Genomic DNA, 19,824 nt, shown 5'->3' on the forward strand with positions numbered 1-19,824 from the left:
TGGTTGCGAAACTGGGATGTAGATCCGTCTGCAAGAGCCAAAGTAGCAGCAGTCCCTTTTAAAGGCGATTTACTCGTCAGCCAAGGCCTAGAGCGCTACCTGGTGGAGGACAAGGATAAGAAGAAGGTTCTTCCATCCAAAAAGCGGGATAGAGATAAGAGACACTTTCAGCCCTTTCGGGATCAAAGGAGGGACTCCAGTCAAATTACTCCAAATCCTATAGGGGAAGATGGCAACAGAAGCCCCACGGTTCCAGATCTTCATCTTCCAATACCAAAGTGCAGTCCTCCAAAGGCCCGAGGAAAGGCAATACCACCTGACTATGCCCAGAACAGTCCCCCAGGGGCTATAGGGTGCCGTCTCCAATGCTTTGCTGAAGTGTGGAGACAGACAGTAATAGACAGATGGGTGGTGGAGACGGTGTTTAAGGGCTACAGTATAGAATTCAAGACAGTTCCACGGGACAGATTCCTGGAAGTTCTTAGGAACAAGTCTCCTCAAAAACATCAGCTTTGCTATCAGCCATCTTCCATCTCCTGGAGATAGGGGCTATACAACTGGTGCCAGAGGAGGAGAGGACCCAGGGTGTCTACTCGATCTTCTTCATCGTCCCAAAAAAGAATGGGGATTTGAGAGCAATCTTAGACCTGAAATGGCTCAACAGAAAGGTGGAGATGAAGAAGTTTTGGATGAAACCTTGTGGTCGATCCTCCTAGCCCTACAAAAAGAGGACTTTCTGGTATCGATAGATCTATTTGAGGCCTATTTACACATATCAATTTGGCAGGGGCACCGCTGTTTTCTGAGATTCTCTTATGACAGCAGCCACTACCAATACAAGGCATTGCCATTCGGCTTAAAGTCCTCACCCAGAGTCTTCACAAAGATACTGGTGACTCTAGTGGCAGCCCTGCATCTCAGGGGAGTGTCATTGTTTCCATACTTGGACAACAACCTAGTCATGGCACTATCATTTACGCAGACGAAGGTGGCCCTGAAGGAGACAATGGATGTTCTATCCTCCCACGGGTTTGTCATAAATCAGGAGAAGAGTTCCCTCATACCGGCTCAATCCATCCTTCACCTGGGGGTGCAGATTGACACCAGAGAAGACAGAGTCTTCCTCTCCCAGGAAAGACAAGCGAAACTGACACAACTGATCCATTCAGTGTTGCAGGCCAAAACCACGCAAGTGATGACTCTAGCAAAATTGGTGGGACTCTTAGTCTCGTGCCAGGACTTTGTGCAATGGGCACGTTCCCATACACGACTCATCCAGTCCTTCCTAAGTCCCTTCCAGACAGCCATTGCTCAGAGGAAGCCGCTCCAGGTAGGAATGCCAAAACGGGTGAAAGTGGCCTTGCAATGGTGGTTGTCACCATGGCGGTTCCAAGACGGACAGGCTCTGCGAGAACCAATTCGTACAGTCGTGACGGAGGATGCCAGCTTCTTTGGCTGGGGGGCACATGCAAAAGGACAAATGGTTCAAGGGCGCTGGTCCAGTCAGGAGACCTCCAACAGTATAAATGTCCTGGAACTGAGGGTGATCAGACTAGCTCTGCTCCACCTTTCAGACATAGTGAAAGGCCAACATATTCTCATCCAAACAGACAATATGACGGTGAAAGCCTTCGTGAACAAGCAAGGGGGGACGTGATCGAAACTCTTGCAGTGAGAAGGAACTCTGCTGATGGACTGGGCGGAGACAAATCTTCAGTCCCTGAAGGTGACACATGTTGCAGGAAAGGACGTGTTAGCGGATTGGCTCAGCCATCAGACCCTGTATCCAGCAGAGTGGTCGCTGAACAAGATAGTCTTCCGTTAAGTTTGCCAGAGGTTCGAGTTTCCAAAGGTGGACTTGTTCGCATCAGAACTAAACCATCAAGTTCCAAACTTCCTGTCACCCTCAAAAGGACATGGGCACAGATGCGTTGCACGCAGAGTGGCCCAAGACCCTTCTTTATGCCTTTCCCCCAGTCCAGGTGCTGCAGAGGTTCTTGCTCAGGGTACAGGAATTGGGGGTGAAGGTAATAGTTACAGCACCTTTTTGGCCGAGAAGGGTCTAGTTCCAGGAGTTGATGCATCTCAGGGTAGCCGAACCCTGGATAGTTCTGCTAAGGAAGGATCTTCTGCTACAGGGAGAGGCGCTGTGTCCATGACTGAAGATGATAAGACTCACAGCGTGGAAGTTGAATGGAGGCAACTGACTGAGTTGGGGTACCAAAAAGGGGTTGTAGATACCATGCTGGCCTCTAGACGAATGTCTACTAATAGAGTGTACAATGCCACTTGGCAGACCTTTGTATTGTGGTGTCAGGAGAACAGTACAGACCCAATGGCTGCTAAGATAGCAGACGTGCTAGCCTTTCTTCAGGCGGGGTTGGAGAAGGGACTTAGTACCAACACCCTCCGAAGGCAGGTAGCGGCCATTTCAGCGGTGATAGGTGATAGGAAGGGCAAGTTGCTGTCCAAACACTCACACATCAAACGCTTTTTAAGAGGGGTGTCTCTCCTTAATCCACCGCAGGCACACAGGTTCCCTTCTTGGAATTTGAATGTAGTGCTTGAGGCATTAAGTCACAAGCCTTTTGAGCCTATGGCTTCATACAGTTTAAAGATGCTTACTTTTAAAACGATTTTCTTGGTGGGGATTACTTCGGCACGCAGGGTGTCTGAGATTAAGGCATTGTCTATACACAAAGATCTTTGTGTTTTCCACCGAGATAAGGTGGTCTTGAGACTGGACCCAGCCTTTGTCTCAAAAGTTAATTCACTGTTTCATAGATTGGAAGAGCTTATTCTTCCTTCCTTTTGTCCCAATCCGCAGCAAGAAAAGGAGAGATTATGGCACTGTTTAGACGTTCGCAGAGCCTTAAGCTTTTACCTGGACAGAACTAAGCCTCTAAGGTATTCTGAGTCCTTATTTGTTTCTTTTAGTGCCAGAGCCCTGGGTAAAGCCATTTCTAAATCCACAATTAGTAGATGGTTGTGAGGCTGCATCATCGAGGTGTATAAGGCCAGGGGATTGGAGCCTCCATCAGGCATCACAGCTCACTCAAGGGGAGCAGCCATTTCGGCAGTTTACAGAGCTTTCCCTTCTATGGAGGTGGTGTGTAGAGCGGCCACTTGGCACTCCGTTCATTCCTTTACAAAGCACTACCATATTGATAAGCTCGCTTCAGCTGAGGTGGCATTCAGTAGCGGGGTGTTGCAGGCTGCTATTTGATCCAAAGGACTGAGTGGGCCCACTCTCGGGAACTGCTGTTATAAGTCCCATAGGTCAGGACTGACCCACTACTGGGACCACTAGAGAACGGAAGATTCTGTTCACTTACTGTGAAGTCTTCCTTCTCGATGGTCCCCGAGTGCGTCAGTCCTCCCCGCCCGGTTTGGGATTGCCTCAGTCTTTGCATCAATACACTGGGAGGCCCGGGTGTTTGGGCATTTGTCTTTCTGCTGAGTTTACTGTGGACCATGTAATTGCACATGGGGAGTTATTGGTTACAGGCGTTCTGGTTTGGTTGTACCAAACTGTTCAGTTCCACCGTTATGAATAAAGGAAGTTGGATGATTCTGTGTACGCTTCCTTGATTCCTGGTCTGGGAGGGGACGACAGATATTACTGTGGTGTTTCTTTCCTCAGTTGCAGTTTGTTTTCTAGTTTCTAGTTGAAAGTCGACTGGCTTGAAGAATAACTGAAAGTTAAGGGGAATAGCACCCCCTCCTGGAAGAAGTTGTTTTGCTGGCCCTGCCTATGGAGAGGAGGAGCTATATTCTCATAGGTCAGGACTGACCCACTCTGGGACCACCGAGAAGGAAAACTTCACAGTAAGTGAACAGAATCTTCCGTTCTCCAACATTTGCCTACCTGTCACACCTATATAGCTTATATGCAGGGATGATTTTCCCTATTCCACCATGTTTCTGAAACATGCACTATATCTAAATTGTCATTTAACACCAAGAACTCCAGCTCTCCCAGATTCTAAAAAAGCAGCTTACTGCCTCTGAATATGGAGGTTCCATTTAGTCACCATGGCTAACAGCCACTGATGTACCCATTCTCTACTAATGTCTAACCTCCTTTTAAAGTCATCCGTGCTTGTGGTTATCACTACACTCACTGGCAGTGGATTTCATAATTTAACTACTTGAGTAAATAAGTATTGCCATCCTGTGCCTATTGCCTACCAACTTCATTTTGATAAATTTAATATACTTTATAAACCTGAATTATACTCTCCTTAGTAGTTCCCCCCTCTAAACTAAAAAATCCTAGACTTTAAAATTTTCCCTCATAGTGAAAGAGCTCCAATTCCAGACAGAGAAATCCTAAAAGGGGGGAGGGGGTGTATAATCCTGAAAGTGCTCAGGGAGCCATCTGATCCTTAAATTGGCTTATGTCAGAAAAATAGCATACATCCGAGAAAGCGTAAGGGCCACTTAATGGCACAGGACCCCAGTGTTGCTCCATTACTTGTGGGTGCTGGGTTGCAGCAGCTGACCATAAGTGCAACTGAAGTGAGGCCCCTGTGCCAATGTGGTTGTGGGTGGTTTTGGGGCATGTCCAGTTAGACAACTCCTTGAGCCTTTTTCAACCTGGGAATGTCCCCTGCCAGAGGCAGAGTTACATAAACAAAATACATGGGTGTAGCCCATAGACAACCACTGAACTTGAAAAACAAGTCTTTCCCACTGCTGCAGCCTCACCCATTAAGCTTAGAGGAGCTCAGGATGCTGACCATAGGCTCAGCCAATCACGTCCTTCCCTGGGCGGCCAAGCCCCCTCTCCAGCACCCAATTGTGGGCTCCTCATCCTACAAACTTTTGCCAGGACACTTTGCAACTCAGTAGTTAGAGCATGTGCCACAGGACTCTGTCTCAGAGCTCTCTGCTGTGTGGACTTTGAGCAGTTGGTGAGGTACTTCGGCAATGGAAAAAGCACAGACAGGGCACTTGGAACTACAGGCCAGTATCTGGTGCTGACACCCAAAGTCTATTCTGTGGATGACCTCTCCCATTTCAAAACCCTAACAGGCATCCCACCTTTGGAGGCTCAAGGCATTGGTATAACCACATGCTGACAGATAAGCCATGGCAAGGATCCCAAACCTGCAATATGGGTGTGGCTCAGGATTTTTTTGTAATGGAGATCCCCAAACCTCCCTTTGATAAAAAAAAATTTGGCAGGTTCACCTATGGGACTCTTTTGTAATGGGTAAACTAATGAGCCACAAAACTGTTTTACACTATGAATCCTACAGTCAAAAATATGTGGCTGTTTGGTCCCCCACTGTCGAATATCTCTTTGAGGAGGAAATCTTACCCATTAATAATCAGGGCTCTTCTTGTTTGCTCTACTGAATAGAATACATAGAAATTAATGTCTGCTGAAGGTTAAATTTTAATGTTTATTTATAGACAAGAATTTTACTCTGTTTATGTTGTTATGATGTATTTTGTTTTGACATATGTATTGTTTTGAACACTCGAAATTATATATATATAAATATTATATATATTAAAAAAGGATTGCTTTGTCAGTCATTCTGGTTGCATTATTTTCTCCACTGAAATATCCTCCTTGAGGTACAGTTGCCAGAACTGTACATGGGCGTCTTTCTACTTTTGTCAAATATATTTTGGAAATTCTGCAACCTCCTGACCCATCTAAAAAATGATGCTGAGTCACAGGAACCCCATGAACCAAATGCATCAGGGAATGGGAAATTACACTGAAAAGCTGGAACTTAGCAAGATCATCCCCTTTCCCTAATGGAGCCTCCTGTAGAAGAAGACAGATCTACTTTTGTGTTGTTCATAGGTTCCAGCCAATAAATGTTTCTTCATTTCTACATATAAGTAACATACTTTGCATTAACATTGATCTGTAGATGGCGGCATGCGCGGAGCTCCGGTGCTAGGGCTGCTGCTGGTAAAATTCCTACTACCCACCATGCCCTGTATTTTCAGTGTTGGAAGGTGGATTGAATAATGTGCTGTTGTGGTCGACTGCAGGAAGGAAATTGGGACTCTGTATGGACTTCTATCGCTGATAAAATCTACAAAAGGAGATGCTTGTGGCCTTGCCGAGCTGGCCTAGTGGCGTTGGGTGGAGTGAGTGGCTACCCAGGCAGCAGGGGAAGCGGCGGCGATTTGAGCTGGGCAGACGCAATAGGGAGGGGTAGAGTGACAAGGAGTGGAGCTGACGGCGTTGGCCATTGTGGTGGAGCACTTGCGTGGACGTGAAAAGCTGTCAAACCCCTCCCCCCAGCCGATGAGGAAAACTGCTAATCCCCTCCACCGACCCTCACCCAGTCGAAGAAATCTTGCCCCCCCCCCATAGGTTCTGCTGCGAGTCCTACACAGCGGCAGTTTCGCCTACGTGTCGGACCAATGCTACCTGGCTGCTGGCGGCTCCCTGGATCATCGGCGGTGGCTGTGTTGTTCCTGGGCGAGGATTGTGTCTGGCGGTGTTCGGGCCGTCCTCTGGCCGCTGCTGGTGTTGCTGATTTGGCTGTGGCCCTGGTGGGGTGGCCGCTTGGGCCGCACTCGGCTTGGTGGTGCTGTGTCTGGTTTCTGCTTGGAGAACTTTGGCGTTTGGGAGGCATGGGAAGGATCTCTGTCCCCTCTGTGCCTGCTAGGCAGCTGATTGGTGGGGACTGAACTTGGCCCCAGGATAGAAAGGGTGCCTGCACATAGACCACACTTTAATACTAGCTTTACTTATCATCAAGCACTTTAATTATTAGCACTTTCATTCCTAACACTTCACTTTAGTTGTACTTTAGTGAATGCCCACCTAACTTAACTGTCTTTATTGCTAACGTTGAGTTTTGAATTATGTTTTAGCTGCTAAATTTAATTGACCCTATTGTATTAGTGGTTGATTAATTGGGGAGAGTAACTTGGGGGGGGGAATTAATTTGGGTCACGATTGCTATTGAATTAATTAGCTATTGAGAAATCTGATAGTTATTGGCTGATTAAGTTGGGGAGTGTAAATTAGTGGGTGTGGGGGTCTAAAATTTATTAGGGTTAAATTATTAGCTAATTAATGAGATTGAAATAAAGAGGGGTTTTAGAATTAATTAACCATTTAGAGGAGGTTAATTAGCAGGGGTTCATAGTTTGATTGGGGAAGGTTTTTAATTAGCAAGAGAAAGAGCCTTCTCAATTGTTGCCCCCCACTGGTGGAACCAACTCCCAGAAGATGCAAGGGCCTTACGGGACCTTGCCCAGTTCCGCAAGGCCTGTAAAACAGTTCTATTTCGACTTGCCTTTAGTTAAACTACAGTACAAGTAGATGCCCAACATTGTTGAATGTAATGGTACCAACACTAGCACCAAAAATTGTTTTAAATTATTTTAAACTGTTTTAAATTGTTTAACTGGTAATGATTGTTAATTTTAATTGTTTGCTCACTGTTTTATTGTTTGATTGTTGCTAGCCGCCCTGAGCCTGCTTCGGTGGGGAGGGCGGTAAAATGTGAATAAATAAATCTCTATGAAAAATATCCCATATCTATTTCCTCATCAATACTACCACTCACAGTAATGCTTTGCTATGCCTTCTGTTTATTTCGTGCAAGTTACGGTATGGAAAGCAGAGGTATTAGTAATTAAAAGCCTTAAGTCCACTTGCTCTTGTCTTCATTGTCCCCAAACAGCCGAACTTGGGTTGAGACTGAAACTCTGCAAATACAAAGACCAGATAATGAGCTAAGAGAACCAGCACAATTATCCCTGCTTAACATATACAATATTTCCAGAATTGATTAATTTCTGAAAGGTGACCAAACACTATCTACTTAGAAGCTTCTCTGTGAACTTCTGAAAACTTGTACAATACAAACAGATCGCATGGCTACTTTTGCAATGGTAGTTTACTATACCCATTATCAGCTTTTAAATAGTCTACTGGTGAGTATATCCACATTATATCAGTAGAGCAGGGGTGGCCAACAGTAGCTCTCCAGATGTTTTTTGCCTACAACTCCCATCAGCCCCAGCCAGCATGGCCAATGGCTGGGGTTGATGGGAGTTGTAGGCAAAAAAACCATCTGGAGAGCTACCTTTGGCCACCCCTGCAGTAGAGTATTTGAACAGTTGTGGAAAATATGATAGTTCATGAATTACAAAACAATAAGGTAGTCAAGGAAGTGAAGCCGAGGAAGCAGAAGAAAATGCACACACGTCTTTTCTCCTAAACATTATTTTAAAAATCATGTCATCAGAACTACATGGAGCATAGTTGTATGAAGAAGCCCAACACATGCTGGACATTCAAAGATTAGGAGTGTTAGGACTATGGTTGGGAGTTAAAAATATTTTTGACACACTTATATGGATACCATCTTTAAGTGGGTGACAAAAGACCCTCACTAAAGTCAGCATATAATCAGGCAGAAGGCAGCATAAATAATTGTATAACTGCACTGAACTTCTCTCTTCTTACACAAATGTAAAAAACCAAGGCATTCTTCTTATAAAGACTGTAAAATATTCAATTGAGCTGAGCTTTCAGACATTAAGTCATTTCTCGTTATCAAAGTCTGATAATATACAGAAAATACAAGGAGATGGCAAGTGTGCAATGGATACACAACAAGGATAAATCTGGAGGAGATGGATCTCTATGAAATCTCAAACGGGGTATGGTTGGTTCATATATCATGTGATGTACTTTGAGACCTATATATTCCCACTTTCATGGTGCTCTTGAAGAGATAGTTGATTCTTTCATATTTAGTCATATGACCATGAATATAAAAATGCTGCTGGTATAAGGATGGTCATGTTTGAGATGGAAACAGCAAACATACTTGTATGTAATGTACAGAAAGTTACATTTATCTGAATGTTCATCCTGGGGAAAATAATTATAATTCTAATTGGAATTAATACTTGCTTTCAATATATGCACCAGTATGTTCTTTATTCTCCCTCAATTTTGGCATGATTCACAAGTATATCCATGCCCCCTAAGCCTCTTTCTTTGGAAGAAAATTTCCTAAGAAACTAATAGGCAAAGATGAAAGGTTTACTCCTCTGACATATGAACAGAAGAGCATAAGTGCCCCAAAGTACACATATTTTCAAAGCAATAAAAATTAATGTTGAAAGATGCTGTTTTCGTGTTGTCAATTTGTTTTATTCTATAAAGAATAAAAAAGTCACATAAAACAAAACACTTGTCTATTTAGAAGCTACTAAAATGTATGTTTCATTGTTAATTGCAAATAAAAATTTTCAGAATCTTGATTACTTCCACTAGTAAGTAAAAGAAAGCATAAATTAGTAATTACTTACACTTTTAACAAGCATATTTAATATTAAAAACAATATTCAAAATTCTCCAGACAAGCCAAGATGAACAACAAATGTAATACAAGGAAGCTGTAACACTGCTAAATTAACTATTGTTTATTCTTCAGAGAACTGTAAATTAAGGAAGATTTCACAAACAATTTAACAGAGGTGGCATCAGAATCTTCTATCAACACATTCTTCAGATCCGTTAGGCAAGTGCAATTAGAATGAAGCCAACTCATTTGCACTGATGTCAGTGAGACCAAAACGGGGGGGGGGGGGGGGGATTGAAAGTTCTCTACATCATTGTGGAATGAACTGCTCGATTTTTACTGAGGAAAAGAAACTTAACTTCCTGTTCTATTGCATTATTTTAATCTTCTGAAGAAACAGCTATATCAACAACAGGTATGGGAGCACTAAAACACAGAACTTTGCGGAAAGAATCATTTTATTACGATATGAACCACAATACAATACATATAAAATTACATTTAAATATTAAAGTCACTTTTTTTGTCTGAGTTGTCTGATTTAACAAGAGAAAAAAACCCTATACTTTGTTAACATTAAGAAAACAATTATGCTTACAGATTTTTGCCTTAAATACATTTTAAATTACAATACTGTGTTTACTTAAAGTGAAAGATCTAACAGAGCACTGTGCTATCTCTGATGTGTGCAAAATGATGCATTATAAAGTTTATTCTTGAATTTATGAAAAAACACTGGAGGAGATTTATATGCATGACTCGACATAGGCCTCTTATTTTTCTTCACTAAAACATACTTCTCTTCCTTAGAAGACTGCACAACGATTGGTTTCCAAGGGATGGGGTTGTAAAAGGCTGGAGCTGGATATGCATTTCCATCTGGATACCCTGAAAAGTTCAGAAAGTGGACACAGTTAAGAATTGGAAGTTACTTGTTCTGAATTTTAACTGAAATTAACTATAAGCTAGTTATCTGATAACAACTCTCTTAGATGATCTAAGAGAGCCAGTTTGGTGTAGTGGCTGAGTGCGCAAACTCATCTGGAAGAACTGGGTTTGATTCCCCACTCCTCCACTTGCTGGTATGACCTTGGGTCAATCATTAACTCTCTCAGAACTGTTCTGCTCAAGAGCAGTTCTGGGAAAACTCTCTCAGCCCATCTACCTCACATGGTGTCTGTTGTGTGGAGAGGAAGGGAAAGGAGACTGGAAAACTGCTCTGAGATTTCTTGGGTGGTATAAATCCAATCTCTCTCCCTCTCTCTTTGAAATAACCTTTAAAGAGGTTTATGATCTCAATGAATTTTTACATGATAGTATCATATAAAATGGCAGCATCATGTCAGACTACAAATCACTCCTCCAACACAGACCTATAATCTTCATAGCTGCATTTTTATATTAAATGAAATAATATTTACTGGCACTCAAACACTGTAGGAGCTATGGGTGCCTTCCAAAAAGAGGATATCGATGCTTTGGCAGCTACCAACAAGCTAACAATAAGGTCTTGTCTCGCTCTGAGAGTGAGTCCCAAAAATTTAAAAAAGATGAGAGCAGGATTAAGAGGAATCTGATAAGTTGTGATACGGTTAATCATGTTTAAGATGTCTGTCCAGAATTTTACTATTGTTGGACATTCCCACCAGCAGTGTGCAAATGTAGCAATCTGGCCAGTCTTCTTCCAGCAATGAGGAGGAGGAGGATTTCGAGAAGTAGGCTAACTGCACAGGGGTGAGATACCACCCCGACTGATAATTTTAAATGTTTGTAGCCAATATTGATCACCGACGAGGTGCATAGGGGAGATGAATATATTCCAGCCCACTGCTCTGGAGATAGATATTGCAGTCTTGATGCCACAACAACAGGTGCCTCATGGGCTTTGAACTATCCAGGCGGAGTAAAATATTGTAAATTGCAGAGATAAGGCCTTTGTTATTGGAAGATGAGTGTTGGAGTAAGCATTCAAAATCAGTGAATGGAGTGCAGTAGATTTTACTAAGATTTAAAATATTGAAGGCATGGTTCAGCTGTAAGTAAAAAAACCAAGGTATAGGTTGACCAGTTTTCTTTTCCAATATGGATTTCAAGAAGAGGCCCGATGCACAGGAAACATCTCTGAGTTGGGAAATATGTGCTGCTTTCCAGGCGTGAAGAACAGCAGAAGAGTGGCCGGGAAGGAACCAAGCCTGGTTGGAGATAGAGGAGAAGCGAGAGAGTTCAGGTACCAAATGTTTACGGTAGGAGTCCCATATTTTATAAATTGCATTTGTGGAGAAACACCATTTTAGGCCTGTGATTGTCTGTGAGTTGGCTAGAGGAGTCTTAAACTCTAGGCAAGGCTTTGGCCTAGTCTATTCCTCCTCGCCCCTCTCCTGCTGTCTGGGAATAGCAATTCTGAGAAAGCCTCCTAGAGTGACAGGAAGTCTGTCAGGCTGGTCTCCCAGAATGCTGCAGGCAGGTAAACCAGTTCCTGGGCGGAAACGGGGATATATATTATAGATTTTGGGAGGGAAAGGCAGTTTGATTTGAGTCTTGGTGACTGGTGAGTCAGTTCTGGATGGTATGGTTGGGGCCAGTTGTATAGGAGGGAAAGGAGCGTTTTTCCCTAGTTTAATTTATTTCTTCTGTTCACTATTTTATAATGCCTGCATATAGTTATAAATTTTAAATAAATATTTTGTCTGTTTAAAAAAGTAGTCCCTCTGTACCACATCGGTTCCCCAACCGCCTTAGACCATGCAACTGAAAGAGGGGAGTCCAGGGAGGGGGGGGAAGGTACACAGTTGGCAAGGCTGCCAATCTTCCAGGGGTCTTTAGAAGGACTTTGGTCTCTGTCATAACCAGGTGCTGGGTTGGCAGAGGACCTTGAGGCCAGGCTTCAGAACTGGCGAGGGGGATTGGGAGTTCTGTTCCTCTCAGTCAGGAACCCCTAAACTGAACAGGTGGTGGCAGTGTGCCCTAGTGGTGGGAAGAAGTTTAACTCTCTTCAGGAGTTGGCAACTCAAAAGGGAGTTGACAGGACCGGGTCTGAAGGCAGAATTGGGCTGGTTCCGTCACAGCGTTCAACATAGGATTTCTTTTAAGTCCAGCAGGTCTATGATTAGAGTCCTCCCAAACTGAGTCTTGAAGAGAGAGTGGTAACAACATAGTTCTGTTTGGTTTGGACCACTCAGCAACATCCCCATATCGAGCTAATTTTACTATATTGGTTAATAATGCTGTTCTATAGCAGAGTGTTAGATCAGAAACACTAAGACCTCCATTGGTGTTGCGACGGCGTAAGACATGAAAGCCAACTCTTGGTTTTTTATTATTCCATAAAAAAGAGCTAAATGACGCTTGCCACTTGTGAAGAAGAATCAAAGGAATAAATATCGGAAGAGTGCGAAATAGGTACAGTAGTTTTAGGGATGCAAAGGCTTTCAGGAGATGTAACCTATATACAAATGAAACAATCCATTTATTCCACTTGATGAAATCTGAACAAATTTCTTGAAACTTTGCTCTGAAGTTAAGATTAAGCAATTGTGAGAGGTCATTCGGTAGCTGAATACCTAAGTACAGAATTGAAGACTGAAGGAGTAGTGCTGCTTCAGGAATGTCTCAGAAGTAGCTGGTAAGTTCAGAGGGAGAATATTTGATTTGGATTGATTGATTTGCAGACCCGACACATGACAAAAAGAAGATAGAAGGTCTTGAAGAGGAGGAATAGACGATTCAGGATTGGAAATGTATAGCAACACATCATCTGCGAACATGCTGAGTTTCATGGTGTGGGTACCGCAAGTGACGCCTTGTATGTTGCTGTTGTTTCTTATCAATGTCGCCAAAGGTACTATTGCTAACACGAATAAAGCCAGAGACAGTGGACACCCTTGCCTCATTCCCCTTTGGAGGATGAAATTGTCTGATGCTTGGCCATTAATGCTGATTTGTGCTGATGGGTTTAAATATATAGACCTAATGGCATTAAGGAAAGATCCTCCAAAGGACATGTGCTCCAGAAAAGATAGCAGGTATTATGGTTCCAGGGAATCAAATGCTTTCTCGATGTCGAGAGAGAGAGCAAAACTGCTGCTGACTTGGAAGACTGGCATGAGGATATGATGTGCAAAGTCTTGTGTACATTGTCAGTGATCTCCCTGCCAGGCATAAAATCAGCCTGGTCTGGATAGATGTAACTAGTTGTTATTGAGTTGAGACACCTGGTGAGTGTTGCAGTGAAGATCTTGTAATCAGAGTTCAGCAGCGATATAGGATGATAGGAGGCTGGGAGCGTAGGATCCTTACCGGCTCTAGGCAGCACAACAATTGAGGCATCATTCCACATAGAGGGAAGAGAACCAGTTTGGAGGATTTCATTACAGGCATCGGTCAAAGGTTCGGCTAGTATATGAGCATATTTTTTATAGAATTCGGACGAACAGAAATCCATGCCTGGGGACTTATTACTCTTTAAATTCTTTATGATGTTCAGTATTTCAAATGCAACAAAAGGGCGATCAAGGAAGTCTCTATGGTCAGTAGATAAATGCTCTATTTGAGGGTGTTGGGACAAAAACTCAGAGATCAAAGAAGACGAGGGTTGGTTTGTTTTTTCCTCCACAAGACATAGTACATAAAGGCTATAGGCAGTGTTCCCTCTAAGCTGAGTTAGCGTGAGCTAGCTCACAGATTTTTAGCCTCCAGTTCACACATTTTTGCCTTAGTTCAGGAAAGATGACCCCAGAGCACAATAATTTATGCAGTAGCTCACAACTTTAATGCCAGTAATTCACAACTTTAATACCAGTAGCTCAAAAAGTAGAATTTCTGCTCACAAGACTCTGCAGCTTAGAGGGAACATTGGCTGTAGCTATTCTTGCTTAATTATAAAGCAACAGTAAATAACGGTAGGTCTTTCAAACGAACCTAACAAATGGTCAACCAAACCTCGAGCTGCCTAATGTGATACAAACCAGTTGCCACTGAGGAGGAAAAAAAATGTAGTTTATGTAGTTCTGCATGAAATGGAAAAGTTAAAATTAAAATGTCTTTAAAACCAAGTGCTGTTTGCCTCACTTTTGAGGAGATTTGAGATGCTCAGCTACAAGCTAGCAATTGGAGAAGAACTAGAAAGGAGAGAGTGATTCTTCAACAAAGGACTGGCTCTCTTCCTTGCCCCTTACTGTTGTAGAAATGAGAAGCCAATTCTTCCTGTTATCAGTTCATTAGGAAAAAAAATCACACTCTTCCAATTTCAAAACAGCAATAATTTTAATAGAGTTAACATTTATAGTTCTTGGATTGATATGAATTATAAACCCCTCATCATTTATAAATGCTGTTTTAACACAGCTGCAGAAAAATTATTCAGTTTTTTAAAATAAGTGGCAAAATTACAGCATTATTATATTTGCTACCCAAAACTGCAGTGCAGAAAGCCAGTATATTTTCATCATTGTTTAATTATCACTCTTCCTCAAAGAAGATGAAGCATTCCTTATGTGTTATACCTAAAATATGACAGCAGGAATGTGCTGCCCTTGCTGTGGCAACTCTTTGTCTGGAGAAAGAATTCAACATGCATTTGATCTGGGTGGTCAAAAACAAAGTCTGGAATATGTTCCATTGTGTGAACAAAAGTGGGAAGAACATTTTTAATAAATCACTTAGACAAGTGATGGCAGCTGTCAGCAAATAACAATGTCTCAACACAAAGCATGAAAGAAACATGCAGCACCCATTTATAATCAGACCAAGCCAAAAGAGCAACTGGTTTTCTGTCTGGTGTGCTGTTTAGTGTTCATATGCTAGAAAGAACAGCAGTCTCCTCCAACAAAATATTTTAGATTAACATTTGTACAACTGTAGTACATTTCAAAAAGAAAAAAGCTAAGAAGGAAATACAATGTAAATGACAGGTGAATTTATATTTATTATAAGCCTTTCTAGAAAAGAAATAAAGGCCAGACACCAACAAACTTGCTATTTTTGCTACATCAGAATGTTTCTGTGAGAAAAGAGGATTATTGCATGTACTGAAAGCCCATTGATTCCAACATGGCTTAAGCATGAATAGCTTAATTCATAACTAAAGATGACTTAAGCATGAATAACTTAATTCATAACCAAAGATGACTTTTAAACTTCAAGCTTTAACTTAAATTAACACAGTGGCCAGTTTAATTTAATGACTGAAAAAGTACCCCACCCCACCCCCAAATGAAGAGGAGGGTCCCTCAACAGGTGGCAGGAAATACATTTACAGTCGAAAAATCAATGGAATTGGGTGTGAAACTGTAACTAAAAGCACATAATAATAATAATAATTAAAAGCAGGGTGTTTGCCACTTCAGTTTTTATGTAGCTTCATTATTTATTATTCTGTTTAGCGCCAATCCTGAGCGGATTGAGTTTTCTTCTTGTGCTTTTGCTACTACCTTATCTAATAGGACCCTTAAGACACTGAGGTAATGATTGCATTTATTTTAATACTTGTGAAGATTAGGCACATCAAGATGGGAGCAAAGATGAACTGCACAAGCAAGTATCTGATATGGTAATCTTTCTGTTCAGCATTTTAGAGCTTAAATTCTGGGCTTGGATCCTGAGCCTAATTTGAGTGAATACTGGCATGCTTTATATTTTGTGATGATGTGAAAGTTTACTTTGTTTGTGATCCATTCTACTCATTTTGTATTGATTTATGTGAATGGTTTTGTTTATATAATTCAATCAATACAGTATTTCATGCAAGTAAAATTTTATGGATTGCATTTTTTTAAAAAATTGATAGGGAGGGAAAAACATGTTGGGATTTCAGTGCATAGCTCAATGAAAAACAACCATTGGTTCTTACCGTGAGGGGTCCTTCTCCTCTGAGGTCAGGAAGACATCTCTGTGGGTAATTCCCTCGCTCTATCAGGGAGGCAGGAAAACTTTTCCCTCTTTCTGTTGGCGCCTTTTAAATGACCCTTGCCCTCAGTTCTGGGACTCCGAAAGCAGTGTTGAATAACTAATAACTGTATAACTTTAAAACACTAACAACAACATTATAAACAGTAAGAAACTGCAAGGCTCAGAAAATATAGGTCAGCTGAATGGGAAGAAAAAATAGCAACAGTTTAGAGTAGTGACAGAAAGTACGATGATGGGAGGGCTGAGATGTCTTCCTGACCTCAGAGGAGAAGGACCCCTCACGGTAAGAACCAATGGTCATTCTCCCTCTGAGGCAGAAGACATCTCTGTGAGACCTCCCAGAGCAGTGTCCTTCAGATGGGTGGGATATCATCGTCCGACGCTGTCACTATGTGTTGCAAAACTTTTCTTCCAAATGCTGCATCAGACGAAGCTAAAGAGTTCAACTTGTAATGACAAACAAATGAAGAGATAGACGACCATGTTGCCGCTCTGCAAACCTCATCCATGGATGCTCGATTAAGGAAGGCTGCATTGGTAGATGCACTGCGAAGGGAATGAGCCGTGATGCCCTTGGGAATTTCAAGTCCTGAACTCTTGTAGGCCTCTACAATGCACACCTCGATAATGGAACTGATTGAAGCCTGAGACATTCTTTCCCCCACTCCGGGAGAAGAAATGTTGATAAACATGCATTCAGTCTTCCTGACTGACACTGTACGTGCTATGTAAATCTTTAAGGCCCGTCTAACATTTAAGCTATGCCACACGAACTTCCTAGGATGCCTGGCTTGTGGACAAAAGGATGGAAGGTTGATCTCCTGAGATCTATGGAACAACGATGAAATCTTGGGTATGAAGGTGGGATCAGTCCTGAGGACCACCTTGTCCCTATGAAAAATGCACAGATCGGAGTTTATTGAGAGCGCACTAATATCTGACACCCCTCTGGCCAAAGTCACGGGTACTAGAAACATAGTCTTAATCTGAAGCCATTTGAGGCTGACCTCCCAGAGAGACTCAAATGGAGATTTTGTAAGCACAGACAATACAGCATTGAGTTTCCATGTAGGAAAGTGGTGAAGTTGTGGCGGAGTCTTGAGCGCCGCTGCCTGCAAGAAAAGCTGGATATGTGGATGTCTGGTTAACTTGTAACCCCCTATGTGTGGAAAGACATTAGAAGTGCTGCTGTCTGTCTATGTAATGTAGCCACCTCGAGTCCGGACTGTAATATGTTTTATAGAAAGGAAAGAACCATGGATACTGACGGTTCCAAAGGGTTGAGCTTCTTGCATCTGGCCCAGCGAACAAAAGCCTTCCAGGTTGTGTTGTAAATGCGAACCATTGAAGGATGTGTAGAAGAAAGCAAAGTGTCTAACACCTCACAGGAGTAGCCTAGCTGAGACAGCTGAGATTTTTCTGCTCAATTTCCACATGGTCAAACATAGCCAGTCTGGATGAGGGTGCCAAACTAGACCTTGCCTGAGCATGTCCGGTGATACCGGAAGTTGTAGGAGTTGCCCAACTGCTAGTTCCATTAGTGCTGAGAATCAACACTGACATGCCCAATGAGGTGCAATTCGAATCACTTCAGCTCTGAGTTGACATATGCGTCATAAAGTTTTGGAGATGAGAGGAAATGGAAACACAAATAGAAGAACCTGAAGCCACAGAGACATCAGGGCATCAGTAGCGTCTGCCGCTGGATGGTAAAACCTCGTGAAGAACCGAGGTAATTGATGGTTCTGGTTGGATGCGAAGAGATCCACTACTGGTGAGTCGAAGTGTCTGCAAATGAGCTGGAACAGCTCTGGATGGAGAGACCATTCCCCTTCGTTGATCTGTTATCTGCTTAACCAGTCCGCCTGGGTGTTGGACAGACCCGATATGTTCTGCACGAATGGAAAGTAAATTCTTTTGAGACCATGATAGGATTGTCATGGCTTCCTGATGTAACGCACGAGATCTCGATCCCCCCCTGCTTGTTGATATATGTTTTTGCTGCTATAGTCTGTTCGGATCAACACATGTTGTGAAGACATCCTGGAATGAAAAGTCGTCAGCGCATGTCTGATAGCACGTAGTTCCAAAACATTGATGGGAAGAGAATGCTCTTGGGAAAACCATACAGCCTGCACTGGAACCTCTTCCAGAATGGCCCCCCATCCGTGCAGATTGGCATCTGTGAATATCTCCTGAACTGCTGGAGTATAGAAGACTTTGCCCTGGAGTAGATTGTTCGAAATCATCCACCAACATAGACTGTGCTTGACCTTGGTTGGAACTAATAATGACAGCTGTTTCCGCTCCATGATGGCAAGCTGGTATGGACGTAGAAAGGTCTGTAATTCCCTGGAATGGAAACGTGCCCACTGTACAGTGTCTAGGCAAGAAATCAGAAGACCCTGAAGCCTGGCCAGGGATGAAAGTGAGGCATGCGCGCTCTGAATTACTGATGTAGCTGCTTCCTGGACCTTCTTGACCTTGTCTGGTGAAAGAAAAAGGGAACTGCTGGTTGAATCTATGATGGCTCCCAGATGTTCTAACCTCTGCGATGGTACAAGCGAACTCTTGGCCATGTTCACCAGGAAACCATAGTCCTGAAGACATTGAAGTGTTGTCTGGGTGTCCAGGATCAATTTGTAAAGAGTGGACAATCTGACCAGCAGATCATCGAGATAAGGATGAACATGAGTGCCCCGTTTCCTCAAGTAAACAAAGGGTTTATGAGAATCTTGGAAAAAACCCAGGGGGCTGTTGACAAACCTAAGGGAAGAGCCCTGTACTGGAAATGTCTCTTCCCTACCGTAAATCGTAGAACTCTCCGATGTGCTGGATGGATTGGGATATGTAAGTAGTCCTCTGTCAAGTCGATTGACGTCATGAAATCCCCTGGTTGAAGAGTCTCCGTTATGGCCCTCAGAGTTTCCATGCGAAAGTGACGTAATTTGACGAATCTGTTTAGGAATTTGAGGTCCAAGATGGATCTCGTCCCTGTTCTTTTTGGGAACCACAAACAGGATTGAGAAGATCTTCTGACCTCTTTCGCAGTGGGGAACTGGTTCTATGGCACGAATGTCTATGAGATGTTGAATAGCTTGATTATGCTGCATTTGTGAGGATTCTTGGCCAGAGGGGACTGAATGAATCTCTTGGGTGGAAGTCTGTGAAACTCGATGGTGTACCTCTCTACTAATATGTCTAAGGACCAAGAGTCTGTGTAAAATGTCTGCCAAGTTGGGTAGAAATGAGACAGACGTGCCCCTACTGGAAGCAGTGCGTAGTCAGTCCTGTTTGGGTTTGTTGTCATGATCATGTGGTCAAACTTGTTGAAGCATTGCTTATTGAATCTCGGGCCTGAGGTGTTCTTTCTTAAGTTCATAGAGGACTCCCAAGTGTTCTTATTTTTCTACTCAGATAGAAAGCGTGACAAGGAGTGTTGAGTATGAAAGGACTGATTCCCCCTCTTATCCGTACACTTGATGCTTCTTGGCATGGCCTTCTTTTTGTCCTGTGTTTCGACCAAAATCTTGTCTAGGGCCATGGAATGGGTATCCGGAGAGTAGCGGCTTGGACAACAGGTCTGCTGGCCAGGCTCTAAGCCAAAACCTTC

General features: G+C 42.8%; 1 protein-coding gene across 6 annotated transcripts in view; it reads right to left on the reverse strand.

The window, feature by feature from the left end:
• Positions 1-7,558: 7,558 nt before the first annotated feature.
• The window catches only part of CCDC34 (coiled-coil domain containing 34), a 47,743-nt gene continuing 35,477 nt past the window's right edge, over positions 7,559-19,824 (reverse strand). For 4 of the 6 annotated variants that reach the window (XM_060261072.1, XM_060261073.1, XM_060261074.1 and 1 more), the window contains exon 7: positions 9,746-10,193. In XM_060261072.1, the coding sequence (XP_060117055.1) occupies positions 9,979-10,193 (215 nt within the window). In that variant the 3' untranslated portion in view covers positions 9,746-9,978. Of the gene's footprint in view, positions 7,696-9,745; positions 10,194-19,824 lie in introns of those variants that run through there. The other 2 variants (XM_060261076.1, XM_060261075.1) reach the window with 1 other exon arrangement.

Source organism: Heteronotia binoei, chromosome 21 (assembly GCF_032191835.1).
Source record: "Heteronotia binoei isolate CCM8104 ecotype False Entrance Well chromosome 21, APGP_CSIRO_Hbin_v1, whole genome shotgun sequence".
NCBI lineage: Eukaryota > Metazoa > Chordata > Lepidosauria > Squamata > Gekkonidae > Heteronotia > Heteronotia binoei.